This window comes from Peromyscus maniculatus, chromosome 1, assembly GCF_049852395.1.
Source record: "Peromyscus maniculatus bairdii isolate BWxNUB_F1_BW_parent chromosome 1, HU_Pman_BW_mat_3.1, whole genome shotgun sequence".
Lineage (NCBI taxonomy): Eukaryota > Metazoa > Chordata > Mammalia > Rodentia > Cricetidae > Peromyscus > Peromyscus maniculatus.
Genome location: NC_134852.1, coordinates 164,596,150 through 164,621,528, shown reverse-complemented (window position 1 = coordinate 164,621,528; position 25,379 = coordinate 164,596,150). Strand labels below are relative to the sequence as shown.

Genomic DNA, 25,379 nt, shown 5'->3' with positions numbered 1-25,379 from the left:
CCCACTGTATTCATTTCTTGGTTGACAGAATTTGCTTCCAGATCCCAGGGAATCCTCTCAGTGCTGAGCATGTAATGGAAAGGGCAGTTGTTTATAGATTACAAGTTGATGGGCTGGGGAGTTGGTTCCAGGGTTATGAGCATTTCTTCCAGAGGACCAGGGATTCAATTTTCAGCACCCCCCATGGCAGCTCACAACCCTCCGATTATAACTCCAATTCCAGAGGATCTGATTATCTTTTTTTGTTTGTTTGTTTCCTCAGGCACCAGGTGCATACCTAGTGTGCAGGTATGCATGAAGACAAAACACCCCTACACATAAAATAAATAAATCTAAAAAAGATTCATAGGTTGAGAGCTGAGAAGTTAGAGCATGGCCTTGTTTCATCTCAGATAGGAATGAGTGTAGCAAGCAACCCACTCAATCCTATGTGCAAATGACAGAAAGCATTACAAGGACATGATTTGAGAGGTTTCCCAACTAATTTTAGGGAGAGAATATGGGATCTTGTAGGAAGCACAGCTTAGAGTAAGCATTGAAGAAATCAAGATTGCCAATCACACAGATCTATTTTCTTCAGTGAAATGAGTGAGGCCTGGTCACCTGGAACGCTCGAGTGAAAGTGGCCAGACAACCTAATGATCCTTTGCTATTCTATCAGAAGCCAGCCTCCACCTGAATCCCCCCCCCCCAAACCTGAGAATCATTTAGGAACTAATCATTGGTTTATCTCTCCATGAATAGAATGTATCCTTATGAAAGAGGCACCATGTGCTCTGCAACCTCCATCAGTAGAATACATCCTTGAGCTTACTAAACATTCTTCCTTCCCAGGTCCTAGCCCTGAGCACTCTTTCCCAGTCAACAGAACCTATTCTTATGATAAAGGTGGGAATCCACAAAGATACCCCCACAAAAGACCGCTGGCAATGGCTATAAAGGTGGGAATCCACAAAGATACCCCCACAAAAGACTGCTGGCAATGGCCGAGAGACAGCCGGGACTGACCTACTCTGGTGATGGGATGGCCAAACACCCTAATAGTTGTGCCAGAAACCCCATCCATGGACTGAGGAATCTGGATGCAGAGATCCACGGCTAGGCCCCGGGTGGAGCTCTGGGAGTCCAATTAGTGAGAAAGAGGAGGGTTTATATGAGCAAGAATTGTTGAAACCAAGGTTGGATAAAGCACAGGGACAAATAGCCAAACGAATGGAAACACATGAACTATGAACCAAAGGCTGAGGGGCCCCCAACTGGATCAGGCCCTCTGAATAGGTGAGACAGTTGATTGGCTTGATCTGTTTGGGAGGCATCTAGGCAGTGGTACCAGGTCCTGTGCTCATTGAATGAGTTAGCTGTTTAAAACCTGGGACTTATGCAGGGACACTTGGCTCAATCTGGGAGGAGGGCACTGGACCTGCCTAGACTGAGCCTATCAGGTCGATCTCTCAGTCCTGGGGGAGGCCTTGCTCTGGAGGAGGTGGGAATGGGGGTTGGGCTGGGGGGAAGGGAAGAGGGGCAGGAAGGGGGAGAACAAGGGAATCTGTGGCTGTTATGTAGAACTGAATAGTATTGTAAAATAAAATAAAATAATAATAAAAAAAGGTCTCAGATACTATAAATAAACTATAAATGGAACATTTTGTAAGGGAATTTCTATGTAAGGGAATTTCTGAAACTTTGTTATAAGAACATGTCACATGGAAATTTTTCCCCCAAAATTCTGTTTAAATATGTAAGAAAATTAAACCATGGCATCAGACTCCAGAATTTTGATCCCGTCTGACTGACCAAGTCCAACTGCACCAAGTTTTCATTCTAAATTCTTTGAGGTTCATTTCCTTGTCAGTGGTAATACCTGCAGTGATTGCCCCTGCACCCCCAGAACCTGACAATAACGAGGATCTTTTGGCTGGCAAGTTAAAAAATGCATAACTGAAGACAAACAGCTGTGGAAACCACCTTTATGACTTTATAACATTGATAATGTGTATTTGGAACAAACCAATGAGAGTGCCGTACAAATAATCTTTACTCTTGTTCTGTTTAAAATTTCATAACTCACTACAGACACTACACTTTTTAAATTTTGGTCCCTCTGTACTTCCTTTGGGAAAGCTAGACAGAGCAGGGGAAACAAAACATTACACAATAGCACTAGATGTCTACAAAGTAAGGGAAATTGTGGACTCTCCCATCATCTCACCCACTCCTCCCCTTCCCTGAGATAATATAAGACCTTTGGCTGTCTTCAGTACATAAGTTCTCCTTGATTTTGATGGTTGTGAGATTGCTTCCTGACCACACCTTCCTTTCTCTTCCAAGGAGTGGGACTTGAGTGTCACACTGCTGAGAACTGTTCTAGGCTATGCAGCATCCTGCTGGCCTATTCCATGGTGAATCCTGTGAAATAGAAACCATCTCTACCAGTGTTTGCTCTCCATAACTCAAGTCCAGGAACTCCCAGGTGCCCACATTGTACAGCAGAGACCAGTTCCCTTGCCTGCTCAATGACTTCCACACCGTTCCTTGCGGGTTCATTCCAGACTCAAGTCTTAAGCCAGAAAGCCAGAGCAGAAGAAAGGCAAGTGATTTCACAGACCTCTCAGGGCTGAAATACCTATGACTCAGTGACCTGGTTGAGCTCTGGTCGGCAGAGGACGGTACAGTTAGAACCAAATAAAGCATGCTTTTGAAATGGGTTCCAGTTGCCAGGAAAACCAAAGACTCCTTTTCCCTCACTCTCTTTGGCCCACAAGTCCAGTTCCATGATCTGCACTTTTTCTGATCTTTGCATCTCCTGACACTAAGTCCCCTAAGACCTGATTTGTACTTCATCTTCTTTTTCATGTTACTTTAAACAGTCAACTCAAATGGTTTTCTGTTGTTGTTGTTCCTGATGTTTGTAAACTTTGAAAAGAAATGCCTAGTACACAGGAAGTAATCTAGAACATTCCTTTTTTTGTGAAATCAGTAATTCTGAAAGTTCATAAAACATTATTGTCTTCAGAATAACACCATAGGCAATTCCCTTACAGTTGGAAAATAGATTTAAATCCTCTCCAGTCCTTAGGACTATGGGCTCGGCATTTCTTCATCTTGACAGTTTCCAAAGATTTTATTATACCAATATTCATCTTGCTTAATATCAGCAATAATGGCTTCCATAGTAGAACCAAACTCAACAATATTGAAAACTCCACGTTGGTCCTCACAAGTGAAGCCAGCAGTGTGCATGGCCACCAGTGAACCATAAGAATCAAACACTGGGGATCCAGAAGACCCGAAAAAAAATGTGGTGTCATAGGTAAGCACATGAGGGTTGTAAAGCATTTCCGGGAAGCTTCTTCTTTTGTTGTACATATGGACAAAAGACTTAGGAAAACAGGCGTCTACTGCCTCTCTTGCCTGAACACTTTCCTCATATTTTCTTTCTCGATTATCTTTAGGGACCACTGTACAAGCATCAGTAGACTTCTTTTCTCCATCTGGATGGCCAATGATATAAATCAACCCATTAAGTGGCGCACTTCCTATTCCATTATACAGTCCGGCAGGTACGGGTCCTCCATTTTCCTCGAGTTCCAGGACAGCATAGTCAAGCTTTGTATTAGATATCTCAAACCAAGGTTTAACATTAAAAGCACTGTCTTCTCTTCGTGGATCCTCTTCATAATCAAAGGTCACTTTTACACATTGACTAATTATGCTTGCCCACTGACTTGGATCTACACCTTCCCCCATGATGTCAGTTATCACATGCCGACAAGTGAAAATGTACAATCCTTTAAAAACAAAGCAGGTAGCAGAGCCCTCATTTCCATTATTGTTCCACCTCAGGTACCCAACTGAATCACTGACCCGTGAAATATGTTTGTGCACTTTAACGGGAATAGAATTTTTTGTCAGTTTCCCAAAGTTTTTTTTATGCATTTTGAATAAGGAAAATTTCTTTTTTCTTTTTTCGCTTTCTTCCTTGATATATGCTCTGAGTGTTTCTCGTTGTTCTTTTAATGTGGGGTACTCATCCACAATGTGTTTGTTTACTTTTTGAAAGTTTCTGTCCTCTAACTCAGAATTCTGAGTGACAGACACTGCCCTCGGGTTGATTGTTTGTTCAGTTTCAACCTGAAAGAGCTTGTCCTCCAACTCATCAACTGGCTGGGTGTTTGCTATGATGGTGTCCAGGTCACTAATGAGTTTCCAATGGTCACTCTCTACAAAGGAGTAAAACCTGCCATCCTTCATCAGAGTGTCCTTGATGGTCTCTCCTTTGATGCCAAAGACACAGAGTTTGTTGCCCTGTTTGTGAAGTTTTCCACATTTCAGAATCTTTTTCCTCTTACTCCCAATTGCATGAATGTAAAATCGGACATAACTGGTAGATGGTAGGTTCTGTGGTTCAAACAATCGTTTATTTTCTTCTGGCTTACTTTTATATTGAGAAAATGTAATGACCACGTGGCTGCCTTCTGGAAAACAGCAGAGGGGCATGCCGAGGTTTACGTACCCTTCGATTCCTTTTATGCCGCACACCAGCATTTCTTTGCCTTTTTGTCTTTTTATCTCTTCTTTGACAGCATCAAGAGTGTTGAGTGCTGCATATAAGCTACTTGTCTCGCCTTGTGTGTGGTTATGTTTCATGTTTTTGTTTTTCCTCTGGTTCACATCCAAGGTGACGGTAATTGTCTTATTTAGAGGAGGAGTCTGATCTTGTCGGATTTTCTTGGCTGTGCGATCCTGGGTGTTGGTTATATCTCTTGGTGTTTTTCTGGAGTCCACTTTTGCTTGAGAAATATCAGAATTATTCTGCTCTTCTTTGGGGACCTAAATATAAATTATGGATATCTTATAACTCTGAAAACTCTAGTTCTGTGTCCATTTTTAATGTCAACTCACATAATTCCTCTGGGAAACTCAGTACCAATTTCAAAAGTAGAATTAAGCCAGAGTTCATCTTGGAATCCAAAACACAATCTCAACTTCCTATCAAACCAGTCAGAAAAGCTCCTGTTACACATGGTGCATTTTTCTAACAAATAAGAAGGCAGACACAAGTGTTATCCTGACACTCAAAGGTCTACCAGCTTCCCTATATGGTATTCCAAGTCATTTTTATTATTTTCAGCAGTATATATTTTATCTTATTCAAGCATAAAGTGTATTGCAATAACATTTTAAAGCTGTTTATTTATCATTAATTTGTTTTTTAAGATTTATTTATATGTATATGAATGTTTTGCCTACATATATGTGTGTGATCCATGTGTATGCCTGTGGTGATATTTTATTTGTGTTTTAATAAATAAAGCTTGCCTGGAGATCAGGGGGGAAAAGCCAACCATTTTAAGTAAACAAAGTCAGGCAGCACACACCCTTAATCCCGATCACTTAGCAGGCAGGATCTCTGTGTGTTCAAGTCCACACTAGGGAACAGAGCCAAGCATGGTGACACACGCCTTTAATCCCAGTACCAACCATAGAGACCTGGAGGTCTGTACAGACAGACAGTGACAAGGAAGTGAGGTAGCTGGGCTAAGAGCCAATGAGAGGGCAGAAAAGCAAGGCATATAAAGGCACAGGTAACAGGAAGTAGCTTGCATTTAGAAGCTGCAGAGTTGGTAAGGTAAGGTTGGCTGGTAGCTTTCCCTATTTCCCTGATCTCTAAGGCTTTCACCCCTATATTTGGCTGTGTTTTTTACTTAATAAGACCATTTTGAAATTCGTCTACACATGCCTGGTGTCCACAGAGGTCAGAAGAAGGCGTCAGATCTACTTGAACTGGAGTTACTAGTGTTTATGAACCACCATGTTGGTGCTAGAAATCAAACCCAGTTCCTCTACAACAGCAACAGATGCTTGATAATTTGTGCTTAATTTAATAATTTGTGAGGCAGAGTCTTGCTATGTAGTTAAGACTTCCCTGGAATTCAGTATGTAGCCCAGGTTGGCTTCAGACTCACAATTTTCATAGCTCCTTAATACTGTGGCTCACAACCTTCTGTTCTCTGACTTTTGAATGCTGGGATTACAGCACTGTGCCACCATGCCTGGTCTGACATGTTTAAAAGGAAAAGAGACCAGGTGTGTTCCTCGAGCGTACTGTTATGGAGTAGGATAGAAATAAACAAATCTTGGCTTGTCATGGATTTTCTAGCTATTTGGATGCCTTGCTTTCTAGAATCTGGACACAAAGAAACAAGAAAAAGGCTTTAACTTTGCACATCAAATGCCTGACACTTCTCAACTCTCTTGATATAATAAAGGAACATTTTAGTCTCAGAGGGCACAATCATTTGTCATATCTTAGTAAACTTGCCCAAGTCTTCATCACAGGCTCAAGCAACTCTCTTTTCCTCATAAACAAATTGGAACCAACCTTCCTCACTTGACTATGAAGGTGATGGTAAGAATAATTATACAAAATCCTTTGTAAAGTGAAAAGTACTAAACAAATACAGGCTGTTATGATTCAAGGGACCAATCATACTCAGACATTTTAGTACTATTAAGTAGTATTAATTTTGTTTGTTTCACAGATTGCTATGGTATATTACATTTGATCTACTCAATTAATGTTTCAGATATGATTACAATACACCTTTTTTTTATTAAACACTGCTTTTATTTAACTAAAACCTATATTACAATTCCCCATCTTTGTTGCTATTCACCAAAATAAATAAAGTGGATAAGAAAGATGCTAGAATATGTCATTGTCCCAATCTTTCTTGGCAGTAGATCCTGTACTTGGCAGTAGACCTAGGACCCATTGTGGCTAAGACAGCTATTAGTATATTATGGTGATATTTTATTTGTGCTGAAATGTGATTTTATTTGTATGTTAATAAATAAAGTTGCCTGGGGGTCAGAGCTAATAGCAAGCCATTTAGCAGAAGTCTGGCAGTGGTAGCACATGCCCTTAATCCAATCACATGGCAGGCCAAGTCTCTGTGTGTTCAAGGACACAGACAGCATGGAGACACATGCCTTTAATCCCAGTACCAACCACAGAGACCTGGAATTCTGTGACCAGGCAGTGACGAGGAAGATCATGTAGTTGTGTTTAGAACCAATGAGAAGGCAGAACAGAAAGGCAATAAAAAGACGGGTCACACAGGAGAAGGTCTCTCTCTCAGGGGAAGGACGGCAGCGACTGGTAAGCTAAAGGCTATTCGCTAGTGCTCTGACCTCTTGGGCTTTTAACTCTTTATTTGGCTCTATGTTTCTTATTTAATAAGACTGTTTAGAATTACATCTACAGTATGTCCCACAAGCAATAATAATAGACATACCTGAGAGAAATAGTCATCGATTTTTGCATTTTTCCTTGCATTGAACGGGATCTTCTGTGATCTGCGCTTCTTCGAGCTCATGGTGACTTTGAGATGAAACAGGTAGTTCAACTGAAACACAAATTCCAAAATGGTTTAAGTTGGGTTGGGAATTTAGTTTAGTGGCAGGATGCTTGCCCAGCAAGTGTGAGCCCTGGTTCAGTCTGCAGCTAAAAAATAAAAATACAAAAAGATAAAGATAAAGCAAAAAGAAAAACGTGGTTCAAGTTATGGCAGTATCTACACACAGAATAAAAGATGAACTGGGTCCTGTATCCCATCTTTCCCATTCAGCTCTGGCCTTGCTTGTCCCAGGATGGTAACCTTGCAAGCTTATCCACGAAACATAATCACCCAAACAACAAAAGCAGAGCATCACGTGTACCAAACACGTAACAGAAATAGTCTGTATTAGCTAATCCCCATGGAAAGCAGGTTCTACATAGATTTTGATTGGGGGAAAGGATATCTTCGACAAGGGAGATGAGGTATCCAAACCCACAGCTTGAAGTAAGCAGAGAATTCAAATGCGGATATCCTTATAAGGGGTTTGCAGCTGGAAAACTCAAAACTATGTTCTACTTACAGTGATGTTAAAATCTTCTCTTTGTTTAATATAGAGATGATAAGGGCAGGGAAATAGGCAGAAAGAGAACTGAGCAGTGCCCTGAAAACAAAAGAAATAGAAAAGAAGTATCAAAAAGAAATCTGGAAAGTTTATCCAAAATGACAGGAGCATTTGATATTGCTTTAGGCCTTTTGTTTGAAGTGGTATTTTCCCCTGCTGTCTCTGCAAAGAGAAAGAGCAGTTTAAACGCAACACTGAACCCTCCAACAGTGCCAACTATCACTAGAAGGACATGCACACAGAGGGCAGCAAGCTCTTCTGTCCTTCAGTACGTCATCGTCAGAACAATGCCCAGCATGTGGCAGACCTCAACACTTCAGTTATAAAGACACACTCAAAGAATGAGTGGAGTTGGCAGTGACCTGCAAGGCCATGTTCTAAGTGCTTTCCACAAGCTGCCTCTCAGAATCCTCCAAAGCTTGCTTAGGTGGGTATTATTACTCCTACTTTACTCATAAAAAGCTTCAGTTCTTTCTAGAGAGGTTAAACATCCATTCCAAAATCACAAAACTCCAGTGAGTACACTTTGGAAAATTTGTATTATTGTTTTCTAACTGAAAAGACAAAAAGAAGGTGGAGGAAGGAAAGAATCATATAATGAACTTCCAAATACCTATCATATAGCAAATAATTTTTTTTCTCCAATTTATATATCATTTTTCTTTTGAGATAAAGTCTCATGAAACTCAGGCTGGCCATGGACTTTGAACCCCTGATCCTCTGGCCTCCATCTTTCTGCTCCCTGGATTATAGGTATGTGCCATTTCATCTGGTGTATGTAATACAAAGAATCAAACCCAGGGCTTCATGCATGAAGGGTAAACACTCCACCAACTGGGCCACATCTCTAACCCTACAGTGTCCTTTTAACTAGGAAATGGCAGAGACATGGTAAGATTTTAACATTAAGTCACTTTCTGTCTCTACAAGTTAAGGGCTTTTTCTTATCAATTTAGTCACCTCAAAATGCAATTGAGATACACACCACACCTTTTAAGTTTGGGGGCTTTTGTTGTTGCTGCTGATTTTTTTTCTTTATTTTGTTTTTCTTTAAACCAAGTCTTGTTTTGTAGCCCAGGATAACCTCAATCTGGCAATCCTCCAGCGTCACCCTCCTCAGTGCTATGATTTAAGTGAGCACCACTACACTGACTTAATTATGCATTTAAACTGTTTCCCCCTAGAAAATAATCAGAAGAAAACATAAAGGTTGTCTGCAGATGGCCACCCTTGGCTTGCTTCTTCTCTCTGATGTATAATTGAAGCACCCAGTCAAGTGGGAGCCATCTAAAGACTGTGTCCATGGTCTTAACCCCTCCACTGTGGAGCCTGAGCCCTAGATTTCTACCAGTAACTCCTGCTAATGAGCGAAGATGGAAATCTACTGGCCTGCCTGGGCCTGGTTTCCTGTTTGTGAAAAGCAGCAGCAACTGCAAAAGAGACAAGGACATCCCATAAAAGCATGCACAGCAGCGTCAGTGCCGACGAGTCTGCGTGATCACACTGCCACAGAGCTGCATGACCCTGGGCACACTGGCTGCCTTCTGCCTCTCCCTCACCCTGAGAGGAGTGGTAGAGTCATCTTCAACTGTTGTGAAGACCAAAAAATACATAATTCCGACAGTCTTCATACAACGGCCACGCGCGCTAGACTGCTCAGTGAACACTGCGCTAGACTGCTCAGTGAACACTACTGCTAGTGCCGCTATCAATACCAATGTTTAACCACGAGAGCACTCCTTGGGCTGTGGAAAATGAAACCGGTTGATAACTTGAGGAACCGGACTAGACTATATGATCTCTGCAGGTAGAAATTCATTGTTGAAGTTCCTGGTCTGTTGATGACTCATACTATGATCCATATAAAATAAATAAATAAGGTGAGCAAAAAGGAATATGAATTAAGCAATTATGAACCATCCCATATCTATCCCATACAAATAATTTCGTGTCCATGCTGGGCCATGTTATACTAAAGTGTGAAGAGCCTGGAGTTATCCTCCACCTAACCACATGATAATCTGAGAAGACAAACTCCACTGAGTTGATGAGTTGATGAGATTTGCTTTCCTTCTTCAGTAAAGCAATAAACCAGAACAGCCTGTACAATGTCCCTCCTGGACAGTTCCCTGGAATTTCTCTTTCTCGTCTTCTTCCCCTTTCTCTCTCTTCCCTCCTCTTTCTTTCCTCTGGCCTTTCTCACCCTCCCTCCCTGCTCCCCAATCACTTCCTCTCCCTATCCCCTCCTCCCCCTTCTCTCCCTCTCTCTCCATTCTTTGCTTCACCTGTCTTAAGGTCTCTTTCTTTCTGCCTAGTCACATGCACATTCTGCCCCACTTACCTTTCTCTCCGAAAGGCTATCCAGAGTCAAGAGCCACAGCTGACCTAAGCCTCTCCCTACACCACCATGTCATTCTACCATTCAGTGGCAAGAAGTAGCCCCTGAAACAAACCTGGGCTCCCTGGGTCCTTCAGATGGGTAGCACCTCTGCCTCTGAGCCCAAGGGCTTTCCAGCCTTAGAAGCTTTCGAGGCTCCGGTGTGTCTAAGTTTGGACTCCACCTTGCAAAGAATCACAGTTTGTTGACAGACCTTCCCTTGCTCACAGCCAGCACATGCTACCCTTGAATCTAGCACTCGACATTAAGTCTGCTCTTTCTGAGGGAAACCCTCTTAATGCCCTGAAGGGATGGACACAGGGTCTGATAGCACACGTGCATGCAAGTTATACCTTTGAGGATGCTACTCTAATAATAATAAAGACAACTGCTACTGTCTAGTGCTTGGCAGAACATTCTGGGTTAGTACATTGATGATGATGGAAACAGCAGACAAACAGGTCAGGTGAATGTAGTAGCCAGCTATTTGTGTATAGAAGGCTTCCACGGTACATGCTAGGCATGCCTGAGGAAGAAATCAATATTTGTCACTTACTCTGTGTATTTTTATTATAAAAAGAAACAGATTTAGGAAATGTGTTGATGAATATTTGCTACACACAACATTCTGACATGAAAAAATTATATAATATATTATTATTATTATTATTATTATTATTATTATTATTATTATTATTATTCCCAATTGCTGTTTCCCAGCCCTTCAATCCTCCAGGCCCCTCTTCCCACATTCCCTCTCCTCCAGATCCACTCCTCTTCCGTTTTCCCTTTAAAAAAAAAAAAAAAGGAGTGGGATCTCCCAGGGATAGCTTAACAAAATTCTTTACAGACCTTGAAAGGACAATACTTAACTTTGTATGGAAAAACAAAAACCCAGGATAGCTAAAACAAGCCCGTATAATGAAAGAACTTCCTGAGCTATCACCATCCCTGATTTCAAGCTGTAATGCAGAGCTATAATAATAAAAAGCACATGGTATTGGCATAAAAGGAAACAGGTTGATCAAAGAACTCGAAAAGGAGAGCCAGAAAGTAATTTTAAGGAGATTTTTACTCACCGGCTCTTCCCACGGGTCAGGACCTTCCCTCCCGCAGCTGGAATCCCGCGTCTTTTTGAGGAACCGAAACCAGCCTATCATTATACGTCATTGTTCACGGGGCGGAGAGACTGCGGATTGGTCCTTTCCAGGACCAGCGACCGGCTATGCATCAGTCCATTGGCCGCGCTGAGCGCGGTTCAGGAGCGAGCGTTCCCGCCCTCGACGCCAATGGCTGCCGGGTACAAGCAGCCAGGCGGCCATAGAGTGGGCGTGGAGCTCCGCTCTCCAGGGGTCCCCTCTTAGGTATGCTGACTGGACTGGGCGGGAAGCAGAGGAGCCAGGACTCGGTGAAGGGTTCCCGCCCGGCTTCAGGGAGCTGCGCTGGTCCAGCGATTTCCCGCCGCCGGGGAAAGGCAGGAGAGCCCAGGCAGCAGGTACTGCTTGCACCCAGGCTGCTGCGGGCAGGAAGTGGACGAGGGAGGAGGAGGAGGACGCTTGGAGGACCCAGGGACTTTCCAGGGGGCAACATCCCTACACGGGACCAGCTTCAGTACTTGAACAATCAGGAAGAAGCTGCTGATCCTTGGCAAAGACAGATGGGTCTTTTTATCTTAATTTTCAGAAACGTATTCCATTTGTTTGCTATTTATTTATGTATGTTGTGTGTATGCGTGCGCATGCCACGTGTCACAACTTTAAGGAATTTGTTCTTTCCTACCATGTGGGTCTCATGGATGGAACTCAGGTCGTCAGACTTGGCAGCAGATGCTGAGCCATCTCAATGGCCTAATAAATCAATTTTCCAGAGGTACATCGTTGGGAGCAAATATTTATCACCCGTAAATAAAGATGGTGGCCACTCCAGAAATATGCATCTCAGATATGCTGTTAAGTACTCATCATGTGTCAGTCTGAATTGAGATGTGATTTTAGCTCCTCTATGTGTGTGTGTGTGTGGGGGGGGTGAGGGTGCAGGCCAGCCTGGTCTACAAAGCAAGTTCCAGGACAGCCAAGGCCACATAGAGAAACTTCTCTGTCTCGAAAAACAAAAACAGATGAACAAAAAAAAAAAAAAAAAAAAAAAAAAAAAAAAAAAAAAAAAAAAAAAACAAAAAAACATTTAAAGGAAAAGCAAGAACTAGCTCTTCAAAACACACATTGATCATATGTGAAAAGGTAACATTAGAGATTAGGAGTCAGTTAGCCCTTCTCCTACCACTCACTATTCAAATTGTTCACATCTCTCTGTCACCACAAACAGTACTTCAGTAACATATGCATACAAATATCTTAACATCTCCACAAGTTTCTCGAATGATTGATTTACAACAGGAACATTACCCAAACAAGGAGCTGTGTGTGTGTGTTTATTTACTGGTGCAAGATCTGTCTCAAAACCCATTGGCAGTTTTTGCACTTTGCCTTAGTTCATGGGATGACACTTGTGCTCCTGTCCATCAAGCTGTCCTTCATCCATCAAATCCAAACATAGATCGCTGTCTCTGTGATACACTGCCCAAGCAGAGGCAAAAGTGCTTTTCTGTTTCCTCAGAACACACCTGCACCTTTCCTTACTGAAGCTGGCCTGCTCCATTGGGATGGGGAAGCCTCTTTCAGGGGCTCGTGAAGGAGTCACTACTGAAAAGCATTGATCTTACCCCTTAATATTCCATTATTTCATCTATTTCCACCTAACCTAGCTATGTGAGGGCCTTTGCCAGGTTCTTTTGTTTGGTTGGTGTTGCCATTGGATTCTAATGGCTCCCTTGGGGAGGGGGTGAGAAGGCAATGACTCAGACACCGGGAATCAGTTGAAAGCAAATAACAAACTCATTTATTTAATAACAGGGAAGGCCTTACATACCCTCCTCCCAGTGCCCAGTCTATGTGGTCGTCCCTCATTGGCTGGGCACAATCAGGAACTCTGACTTCGATTATTGCTAGGTCCTCAGGAAGACTTGGCATGATCAGCAACTCTTGACAGCTCCTGTTGCCAGGTCCTCAGACAGACTCCAGGTTGGCTCTTAAGGAGTATGTTATGTGCATGCCCTGGCTACTGGTCTGAGCCAATTTCCTCCACCCTATGGGCCTGTCCTACTACAGGTTGGATATTTTATTTGTTTGTTTTTTGATTGGACAACAGAAAAATAGCCCAACACCCTTCACTTGGCCAGAAATATTATAGGCATGCCTAGGGCTAATGAGATATATCATTTCAGAGGAATGTAGAAGCATGCTTCTTTTGAAGGCCAGGACTGTCTCCAGGGATATTAGACAACTCCAACAGCCCTATCTGAGCATCAGCTGAAGGGGAGGTATCCTTGGTAACTATTCTCTATTCTGTCACTCCTACAAAGTTGCAGAGGGTTTGCCTCAAAGGTCTCAGAGGAGAGCTAAGAAAAGGCAAGCAAAGCTGAGTTCTGCTCCAGTCCTAAAGGTTCTGACCCAGCTACTAGCCCAGGCTGTCCACGACACTTAGCTTTACACTTTAAGGGGAAATGAAGACTGACTCTTAAACTATGACACATCAGACTAATTTTTCTGAACAATGTTCCTTGATGATAAAGGAGAGGATACATCAGGTGCTTGCTGCTCAGCAAGCAACCAAACTTCAAGATAACCAGAAAGCTCATGCGCACTGAGTGCCAATAGAACTGGACAAATGAGAACCACAAGCTGGCAGAACTAGACCACACCCAAGAAACTAGAAGGGGTGGGGGGGTAGGAGATAGCTCTCTGAGGATATGTGCCTCGATTTTCACCAGCCTGCAATGCAAGTACACTTCTCAGCTAATGACCCAAATGACCCAAATCGTCTCTCTTTTTCTAGCCTTTTGTTCATTTTCATGTTTTCTTTCCTCACATGTCCAGTCCTTGTTCCTGTTTGACCCTCTCTGGACACTCACCATTCACTGTTATCTACTGAAAGCTAGTCTTTTCGAATCAGCTTTTATCTTTTAGATGAAGCTGATTAAAACATGCATATATATAATATATACTACACACATACACACATACCAGCTCCTTCCTCAGACTTTGCATAACAGCATTGAAGACTTTATCACTCCAGTTGCTCACGTCAGAAACCCAGGAATCAACACTGAGCCGTCATTTCCTCTCATTTGTGGACCAGTTCATCCATAAAGAAATTCTTTCTGTAGGCTGTCTCTTTCATTTAAGTGCTAATTCCAATGATGGCCACCACCTTGGAGAAACCCAACATCTCTGGAACTGCAAGACAGATATCTAGCTATCTGCCCTTTTAAACATCTAACTCCAGATTTTGTAGTCCACATAGCTGCCAGAGTGGTTTTTAACAATGTAAGTCAGTTTATATTATTACTCAACTCCACAGTCTCCCTTTAGGATAGATTTCACACATGTGATAAAATCCAGACTCTTCGGCTGTGGCCCGCTAGATAATTTGCACAGGTGTGGCTAACATTCCTGTGTATGGTTCTTTCCAGGGATTATTTTATGTACAGAAGAAATGAAACGACTTCAAAAACATTGTCCCCCGCCGTATCTAGTTTTCATGATTCTTAAATTTTTACCCATTCTACTATGAAGGATCACCAAGATCTCTGCTGAGCAATGATTTCCCTCTGCTACTGTTGATTTGGTGTCACTCATGTGGCCACTTGCCTTGGATTTTAGGAATCACACTCATTTAAGAATATTATTACAATTCCCCATTATTTTATTTTTAACATTCTAGTATGATTTTGGCAATTCTAGTTCTACAGTTAGTCTCCCCAAACCCTGCGGAGTGTGTTGCTAGAGTTTTCCTGCCTTGCCCACAGTCGGAAGGCCAGAACTTTGGCCAGATTGTAGCTTCACTGAGCGTTTTCTGCCAAATTGATAAAAGCACCCCTGGTGATTCCAACACCACCATCAACTTCTGTCTATGAGTGATCAAAGTCTTGTCACCCTGTCACCTTGACCAACTACACAAATTCTCCTCTTTGATCAACACCTCAAAAGTTAGGATTCTAAGTGAGGAGCATTCATTGTCTTCTTACCCACCAAGGAGCCCACCAGTCCCCAACCAATGTTCCAAACCTGTGATCACACAGTGGCTACAAAAACAAGACTAAAAAGAGGTGAATGTGAGAAAGGGAGTTGTCGGAAGAAGGTAGACAAGAGGGAAAGAGATTAGGGGGAACTGTGGTAATCAGAATGCACTTCAAACTTATACAAGGCTGAAGGAAGAGCTAAGAACTGACCTTCCAGAGGACCAGGTTTGATTCTCAGCATCCACAATAGCAGCTTAGCACCGTCTGTAACTCCATTCCCAGGGGATGGAAAGCCCTCTTAAGCCCTCCTTAATCACTAGGGACAGACTTGATGCACAGAGATACCATGAAGACAAAATGCCCATATGTGTAAAGTAAATAAATATTTTCAAATATACTTGAAATTATCAAAGAATCAATTCAGTCAAAGAACTTTAAATATATTCTAAAACTAACCATATTTGTGGATCATTGAAGGTATTGAAGATAATTTTCATATTTAAAAAAAAAATAGCACCCAACACAGAAACACTGGCTATTCAAGTTTTCAAACAATAAGGTGCTTTGTCAACTCCATGTTGGATGCACTTTTTTGATAACATCAGTTTGGGAATTGCTCACTCTGGAGCTTTCTTTAGAACTATTCCACTGGGACAGAAAGACAGTCTTGACCTCCAGGAAGCACTCTCAAGGGTTGTTCCATCTGCATCATGCTGCAGAATCTGAACGCTAAGCCACCAGGCATCTCCCACTCCCCACAGTGCTGGTTGAGTTCTTCTCAGGTCTGTGCAAGGCTGCCCCACAAACCCAGAACTTCCAGGGTGGAAAGGAGACACTAGGATATGAGAGCACAAAGTTATCTTGTGATACAGAAGTTGGCTGTGTACCGACTCTGCTGGCAATCCTCTGGCTCATGCTCCAAACATATCCGTGTTAGATAACAGATCAATGCATTGGGCTGGATCTATTTCTATTCACTAGTGTTGCCCTGTGTAAAGGGCCATGTTCTCTTGCTTCTAATAATGAATAATGTCACATTTTGGGATACTAGGTCTTTTTTTTTTTTTATAAAACTATATATTTATCTTTGTTCTAGTATTTAAAGGAATACTGCTTGATGGATTGCTTGGCAGGCTCATGCTTAGCTAGCTTTCTTCTACAGCCTAGAACCATCTGCCTATGAAATGACGCTACTCATGATGGGCCAGGCATTCCTACATCAATTAACAAGCAAGACAATCTCCCACAGACATGCCCACAGGCAGTCTAGTCAGTTTCTCCCTCAAATCACTGGGGGCTGTGTCCATTGGAATATCCTTTGTCCTCTGAAGGTTTGCCTTGAAATTTGTTAGGCATGACTAGAGCATTCTTTAGTCCATATAGGATTTGGTTATGATTAATTATGGATTTTTAATATGATGATGCTTCCTGGAGGCCAAGACTGACTGTCTATGCCTTCAGGAGGCATCAGCACCCTGACATCCAGGAGCAACCAGGAGATCTTTAGATAGCTCAATATTTTTTTTTGTTTTGTTTTGTTTTGTTTTTGTTTGTTTGTTTTTTGAGACAGGACCTCTCTGTGTAGCCCTGGCTGTCCCGGAACTTGCTATATAGACCAGGCTGGCTATGAACTCAAAGATATCTGCCTGCCTCTGTCTCCCAGTGCTGAGATAAAGGAGCATGCCACCAAGCCTGGTTGGGCTGTGGTTTGTTTGTTAAATGATACTCCTTCCCAGCCTCTTCCCCCAACAATACAGGCCCACATTAAAACAAAACAAAACCAAACAAACAAAAAGCCTTGACACAGACAAGCATAAGGACATCCTGTGACCATGGCACCATTTCTTGGCCCTCTTTTCCCAGTTTGCCAACACCTAGTATTACAGAATTCCCAGTGATAAATCACTCCCCACAGTTAGGGATTAAAAAAAGAGAAGCTCCTTATAGCACTTGTCCAGCTCTGGCTAATGTTCAAAGAGGAGTTAGCCTCACATAGAAGATTTTACTAACTTATGTACACCTGAGGCTTATGCATTCCATGTACAACATCATTCCTAAATCTCTTTGAGGTCTCAGCTCCAGGTTACACTTAGAACTATTTGAACAGAAACAAGTCTGCTCACTTGGGAGATTTACACAGCAAAGATATTGCCAGAATCATTTCCCAAATACACCAGTGTTGCTTTTTTCATACAGCTGTTACCGGGGTTCATCATGCCCACCTGGCAGATTATTGTTGCAGGAATCTTAAAAGTTCTTATTAATAAAATCAAACCTGAGGCCAGTAATTGGGGTCCATGCTGGTAGATCAGAGAGACAGTACAAGCCACAGCTATCTCACCTTGCCAGTTCCTCAGCTGGTCCTGTTTCCTCAGACTGGAAGCTTCTGTGTCCTCATCCCAATGGCTCTCAGCTGAACTGCTGCTTCAAAGCTTGAATGCTTAACCAGCCAAATGCTTAACCAGCCAAAATCCTCTAGTTTCTGGTCCTCACGCCTTATATATCTTTCTACTTTCTACCACCACTCCTTGGGATTAAAGGCTGGCTTTCTGGGATTAAAGGCGTGTCACCATGCTTGGCTGTTTCCAATGTGGCCTTGAACTCACAGAGATCCAGAGGGATTTCTATCTCTGGAATGCTAGGATTAAAGGTGTGAGTGCCACCATTTTCTAGCCTTTGTATCTAGTGGCTGTCTGTTCTCTGACCCCAGATAAGTTTATTAAGGTACACAATATTTTGGTGAACACAATACCACCACATCTCCTCTCTTTTTGTCTAAAATTAAAGAAAGCTTATAACTAATACAAGAAAAACTATCTAATAAGTATATACAATATATACAGACAAAAATTACATTAATGATGTCTAGTCCATTAACATTTGACAGATTCAGATAAAAACTCCATTATATATATTAACAATGTCCAGTCCAGTAACATCTGATAAACTCAGACCAAAAAAATTTTCATTACTTATCTTATTTAAAACAAGTAGTTCCTTTTTAAAAGTAGATTCCATAATCCCCTTTTTATCTTATCATATCCATATTTTCTCTTTTTTCTTTTCATAATACATTCAGTAGTCTACCTTTTGTCATTTTTATATCTTCCCCTTTTTCTTCAGTGTAGATTCAATGATCCACCTATTTATCCTATTATTTCTTTACCTTTTTTCTCAGAGTAGATTCGATGATCTATCTCATATCTATATTCTCTTTTCCTTTTTGCTTTCTAGGGGTGAAGATATCTTTAGGGAATCTTGAAAAGAAAATTTTTGGGTTAATTGTCAAGTCCTGTATCATTTGTCCACTCTCTGCATAAAAGGAAAGTTCAGGGCTTGTTTCAAGTCCTTGTTCAAGTAGTCTGTCAGGCTGGATCATCTCAGCTAGCCATCTCAAATTTGTCCTAAGCAGTTTGTAGTCCAAAGCAGATCTTTCCGTGGTGTTAATCAGCTTAATGGCTTTACCATAGTCCTTTTGAAGATTTCAAAGTCGCTGTTAGGTGTGGTCATGGTTCCATGCAGCCTTTTTTTTTTTTTGTGCCTCCTCTGGTTTGGAGCAATCACAGTCTGATAAATGTCTGTCTCTTGGAACCATGAACATTCTTCCCTAGAACAGAAAATCTTCACAGCAATTTCTCCCCACCATTTGTCTTGCCAAACTTTTCCGAACTGACCTTTGCCGATGCTTTCTTGTAACACGATGGTCCTGGCAATTCTTCTCTGAACCAGCAGCAGTAAACCCTTCGTCCCAGGTAGCAGCATCACCGCAGTCACCAACATGATGAGAAGGAGCTGGCAACGTGGAGCAGTAGCCACTGCTTCCATGGTCCCACCACTGATTGTGGCTCAGTCCGGGCCAAAGCTTCTCCCAAGCCTCCTAGGCCGGCCTCAAACTCGGGATCTTCCTGCCTCTGTCTCCTTCAGCAAATCCTACCGGTGTGTGCCACAACAACCGGCTGAGTGTAACTTGGGCCTGATCTGGGGCTCACAAGGCCACAGGCAAACAGCTTTTTCATGAATTCGTAACACGAACGTTGGGCGCCAGATGTTGCAGGAATCTTAAAAGTTCTTATTAATAAAATCAAACCTGAGGCCAGTAATTGGGGTCCATGCTGGTAGATCAGAGAGACAGTACAAGCCACAGCTATCTCACCTTGCCAGTTCCTCAGCTGGTCCTGTTTCCTCAGACTGGAAGCTTCTGTGTCCTCATCCCAATGGCTCTCAGCTGAACTGCTGCTTCAAAGCTTGAATGCTTAACCAGCCAAATGCTTAACCAGCCAAAATCCTCTAGTTTCTGGTCCTCACGCCTTATATATCTTTCTACTTTCTACCACCACTCCTTGGGATTAAAGGCTGGCTTTCTGGGATTAAAGGCATGTCACCATGCTTGGCTGTTTCCAATGTGGCCTTGAACTCACAGAGATCCAGAGGGATTTCTATCTCTGGAATGCTAGGATTAAAGGTGTGAGTGCCACCATTTTCTAGCCTTTGTATCTAGTGGCTGTCTGTTCTCTGACCCCAGATAAGTTTATTAAGGTACACAATATTTTGGTGAACACAATACCACCACAGATTATACTTCTTCTGATAAGAGCACAGGAGACTTAATGGCAGACCATGACTTAACAATGGTTGTGAACCCTTGAGCTGCCCCTTAGAGGCTTATCCTTTGATAAAGAGAAGGGCTTCATGGCCTGTTGGAAGTCAGGGTTAGACCCTCTTGTTATGAGAATGGAGCCTAATTGGAGGTCAAGCTTGGTGAATAAACATTAGCAGAAACTTTCTCAGCAAACTGAAACTTCAGCTATGGCACAGAATTCTCATTCTCACAGTTTCTAATAAGTGTGGTGAGAACACTACTTATCGTTCAGTCGTATTGTTCGCAGTCTTCCTTTAGCTAGATTCCACTTTGTGTAACTTAATATTTCTATGCAAATTCACTTGTAAATCCTTGATAGTACTTCACTTTTACTACTTCAAGTTTCTCCTGTATCCATAGAGCCTCTGGCTGGGAGTGATTTGTGGTCAGCACTTCCTGGTCAGGGGAAAATACCTATTTACCATCTCACCTGCCTGAGTGACAGGACACACATAAGGCTTAAATTATGGAGTGTACTGCCCACATATGCTCACATTGTCCATCACTAGGTAAAAGACTATCTGTCAAGCAGGGTAAGGACCCACCCTGTTCCCCTCACCCATATTGATTCCTCGCTCTACCTAAACTTATAAAAAGAATTCAGCAGATAGCTTGTTTATGTGTGTGTGTGTGGGGGGGGTTGTTAAAGGCAGGGGTAGCCAGGAGGGGCCAGAGGGAGAAAAGGGGAGTGATATAGTTCTATTTCAACTAAAACATTTTTTAAAAGAACTATTACAGGGGGGAAATTATATAATTATATTGTAATCTCAAAAAGTAAGAGGACTTTTTTTTAGTTTTTAGAAAAACAAACAAAACCTAGGGCTCTTGAGTTCCTTGTTTGTCATAGCCTTCTCCAGCCCCATGAAATGTATTTCTGGCTTTTACTCTCATCGTTAATATTATAAGTTTATAATTTTACTATTTCTGCACCCGTGTCTTGTTCAATTCTTTGCTTGAGACGAAGAACCCGGACATCCCAACACAGGACACAGGGAGACAGCACCTTGGTACCAAGGGTGGCACTAGCTGGGCGTAGTGAAATGGTGTCTTTGAGAGGTCAGGCTTTGTGAGTGGTCCTTAGGCCTCTGCAGGTGTTCCCTCAAGGAGGATTGTGGGACCCTGAGCTGTAATGTAAATGATTTTGCTCCATCATGCACTACTGCAGTGAGGGGCATGCACTGAAACCTCAAAGACTATGAGCTAAAATAAGCCTTTTGTCTTTGTACATTAACCATCCCAAATGTTTCGTTGGAGTGAGAGCAGTCTGACTGCCAGAAGTCCTATGCTACAAAGGCAGAAGCTTCCTGAGTGTTGCACTTGGTTCATCAGTGAATTCTGGACTGTTCTAGACTGACCTTTGGGAAGACAGTCCCCAGCTTTCTATGAGCCTCGGGAATTTCCTCCTCTGACTCTTCTGGGGGATTCTTTCCTGCTTTGTCACACTTACTGCCTGATTAGCAGTTAGTTAACATTTCAAGAACTGTCCTCTGAAAACCTCCTAGGCTCTCCATGTAGATGCAGTTCTCTCTGCTTCTCTGTCCTTCCACCTGCACAGTGGCTTCCCAATGCAGGCGAGCTGCAGGCTCTGACTGTTTGCTCTCCCTGAGACCTGCCTTGGAAACTCTGTGGGGTGAGTGAGACAGAAACAGGACTGTGCTCACGTCTTTTCTTTCCTGAGATCAGAGGTGACTTCCTTGTTCTCCCTGATGTCCAGAGTTTGGCCTGTCCCTTTTTTAAACTTTAATTATTTGAGGTGAGAAGGTAAATCATTTTACCATTTCCATCTTAGACATGGAAGTTTTATCGATATTTCTTAAAATTTCTCTAATTCCTGTTGGACTGCATGTTATCTGATTGTTGGTCAAAAAGGATGGGGTTTGAGTCTATCTCTGGTCCTGCAAGGAAACAGGACATTCTACACTCCTCAAAGAATTATAAGTTATAAATACTGAAGACTCCCTTAAGAGTTAATCCAGTTGACCTGCCAATCACCTGGAAATTTAAAAATAAAAAATGTCCCTCAAAAAGTTGTAACTTCAGAGTCATGACACAACCGAAGACATGTTATAAAGATGAAAGAATAACTATCCCTTTAAGAAGATATATGCCTAGGGACCCTAGAAACTCTCCCCTGGATGCAGTTGCTTGCTCTTAAGCCTGCCCACTTTTTTTGAATTCTAACTCAGAAACACTCCCTTTTTCAGACACAGAGCCACATGCTGTAGATTGTGGGGAAACTAGGCACTCATGAGGAGCCACACCCAAATGCAGCTGCTCACAGGCTTTGGTTGCTGCTCCAGAAACTTCCTTGATTTCTCACTCAGAAAACACAACTTCCCAACTGCCTCATGATCAGCCCTGGCTGGCAGCTGTTCAATGTCCAGATTACTTGCTCTGATTTTTCTTTAAAACACCAATAAAACAGCCCTTCTGACTCTGTTTTTAAATTATTTTATCTAGAGGACTAACACCAGCAAGAGGCTAGCTGCATTCCCTGATAACAGATGTATCCTTTTCTCTTGTGTTGTTTTAAATAGATTTGAGGCAATCACACCGCATCTGTGAAAACAAAATCATGGTGTATGAGTTAGCAGTGCAAAAGGAGCCTAAAGATAACCAGGTAACTAATGAACAACACATTTATTTAAAAAAAACCACTAGAAATACACAAAGACAAAAAACAATACAAGTAACATTTCCTGAGGAAATGTTATATGCCTGGGGGTTGTATGTGTGTTATTTTACTTTTAGATTAAAAGTCATTACATTTTGTGCTCTTAACTACTGAACTATCTCTCCAGTCCATGAGAGCTTTCTTTGTCCACTAGTGGAAGCACAAACTGGTACAAACATTTTGCAAAATAATTTGGCAGTGCCTAATAAAAGTGAGCATCCGTTGGTCCTAAAGTCGGGTGATTTTAAATTTATCCCTGAGACACCTTGTAGTACAGATGTACCAGAAAGCAATTCTAGAATATTGATAACAGAATTTGCCACAGATTTTTGTTGGTTTGTTTGTTTTTTGTTTTGTTTTGTTTTTTCAGGGGAGACACCAGGAACAAATATAATGTACACACACAGTTCATTTCTTCAATGACCAGTTGATTGTCAATGGGTAAAGACAGCATGGCAGCCATGAGAACAAAGCTCCAAGAGCAAGGGACAAATCCAGAAGAGTGCGTTCAAATGGATGACCATGTGCAGGTTAAAGGCAGGAGACACTAAACTGTGTCCTGTTTATATTTTTCCTGCATGTGTACATGTCCCTTAAAAATGTTAGATAGGTAGTGATCATTTTAAAACAAATCCGGGCCCAGTGGTTGTCCTTTTAAAGGATGGACATTATGGAGACTTCTCGTGATTTGTTTTATGTTAGTGCTGAAGCAGGGTGGTAGACATACATGTTTATTATTACTACATAAAATATATGACTTGTAATATGTCCTGTTTACATGTAGAAATATGTTTCACAGTTTTAAAATCTAGGTGGGTGAATAATAACACCATTGTAAGTTTCAGGGGATGCTCATGATGCATCCTGCACCCACCAATCTGATGTCCTAAAGGTTTACAGTGTTTGATCGCTTGTATTGAATGTCTGCACTGGACTTTTAACTCTCCTTGACAGTTAGCCTCTAGTCGGGCTGTTCAGATACTCAATGGTCTTTCCATCATATAAGAACTATAAACCTAGCTCTGAGGTCTTGTTTGGAAACTCCAGAACTTTCTGTCTACTATGGATGATGAATGAGCAATTTCTGATCTTTCAAATTATAGAATTCAAACATAAGAGAATGTGGTTTCTTTCAGACAAGCATATAATCTTCTGTGCCATAGAAACTCCATCCTGTCTGATAAAGGTGTCTTCAATCATATTACACCACAGTCCTCAACACGTGCTAAAATGATGTCTAAATTTCTAATTGATACAACCGTGGTCACCCTGAAGTAAAACGGAAATGTGAAAAGTAGAGGTACATCCACTCGTGTCCCCTCTTTTTCATTGTTATTAGTTTTTATGCTGTTTTTTGTTTAACTTGATGCCAAAATGTTATCATTTCGACATACGATAAATCTAAGTATTTTATTATCCACGCTTTTCACACAACATTCTTTTTTAATACAGTGGTATACATTTACATTTTCATCATATCATTCACACTAACATGGCACGTGTTTAACAGCTTATTTGAAATGTATTAATATATTTCTAGAATGCACACCCTTTTCTTCATCGTGGCTGAAACCTCTGTACTCACTGATGCACTACTGGAAAATCGAGTTATGACATGGGTTTGGCTCCTGCAGGCATCTATGGCTTCTCCCTGAGTTCAGGACCTGAAGTTTGCTCCCTCCCGCCCCGCCCCGCCCCGCCCCGGCCCAGCCCCGGCCCCTGCCCGGGCCCTGTGGGGAGTGTCGCCTTCTAGGGCTCAAGTCCCCCACTTCCTGCAAATAGCAAGCCACAGTGGCTTCCACCTGCAGCAATAGGCAGCGCTTTCAGACCCGGTCTCAAGACTTCTCCTTCTTAGCCAAGATAAGAGATCTTGTCTTCCAGGGCTGTGTTCTGTGCCTCTCAAGCTTCTCGAGCTTTGTCCAGTCCAATATACATCCCGCCACCCTCTACCCCTACCCCCCTTTCCACTAGATTTTAAAAACAACAGAACAGAGGAACCTAGAGAGTAGAAAGCCACATGGATCCAGTGAGCTGCCTAGTTGTGAAAAAGGGTCCAACTCATGATGACAAAGCACAGCTCTGGGGAGTGGTGGTGGTGGTGGTGGTGGTGGTGGTGGTGGTATGAGCGCTCACTGGGATTTGGATCCAAACCCACTCCTTCCCTCCACTTTACCTGGTGGCTCCAGTAACCATTGGTCTTCAGAGTAAGTTGCTAAGGAGTAAAGACCAACTCAACACCTCTGCACCATGCCGGCTGGGCAGGATTCCTTCAGCTGGTCCCAACCTACAGCAAGCAAGAGCACAAGTGTAAACAGTTCTGTTCGCAATGGCCTTTCCTTTTAGGCGACTTGCTGCTTTAGTTCTGGAACAGACCTGGAGTTTGGGGAGAATTAATTGGCGGTGAAATGATGCAAAAAGACCGCACCTTGATGGTGAGAAAGATCCCTGCACCCGAGTGAGTGCTCTCGTTCCTGAACAGGGAGTGGGGCTGCAGTCTGCAGTTCTTGAAGGAGTAAAAGAACAGAAGCCAGTCAAGCTACGTGGGGGGTTTAAATTGTGTTTCATTTCATGGTGTTCAAGACAGACCTTGTTCTCATTTTTAAAACTGGAACCAGTAAATCACTCATTTTATGAAAAACGTCTCAGA

At 42.2% G+C, this 25,379-nt stretch overlaps 2 protein-coding genes across 7 annotated transcripts; one reads left to right on the top strand and one right to left on the bottom strand.

Moving 5' to 3' along the window:
• Positions 1 to 1,950: 1,950 nt before the first annotated feature.
• On the bottom strand, positions 1,951 to 11,649 carry LOC102922666 (serine protease FAM111A-like). 6 transcript variants are annotated; one of them, XM_042261262.2, is made up of 4 exons: positions 11,422 to 11,649; positions 7,924 to 8,004; positions 7,299 to 7,409; positions 1,951 to 4,830 (listed from the first exon to the last, which is right to left on the bottom strand). In XM_042261262.2, exons 1-4 carry the CDS (start codon positions 11,500 to 11,502, stop codon positions 3,079 to 3,081), a joined length of 2,025 nt encoding a protein of 674 aa, XP_042117196.2. In that variant the 5' UTR covers positions 11,503 to 11,649; the 3' UTR covers positions 1,951 to 3,078. The 6 variants fall into 6 exon arrangements, with proteins under 6 accessions (XP_042117196.2, XP_076416538.1, XP_076416542.1 ...); XM_076560423.1 differs by having other exon boundaries at positions 7,299 to 7,507; positions 11,422 to 11,467; XM_076560427.1 differs by lacking the exon at positions 11,422 to 11,649 and adding an exon at positions 10,419 to 11,414.
• Positions 11,568 to 24,378, top strand: LOC143271173 (uncharacterized). Its single transcript, XM_076563260.1, has 4 exons — positions 11,568 to 11,575; positions 11,608 to 11,837; positions 22,596 to 22,678; positions 23,103 to 24,378. Exons 1-4 carry the CDS (start codon positions 11,568 to 11,570, stop codon positions 23,124 to 23,126), a joined length of 345 nt encoding a protein of 114 aa, XP_076419375.1. The 3' UTR covers positions 23,127 to 24,378.
• Positions 24,379 to 25,379: the final 1,001 nt, after the last annotated feature.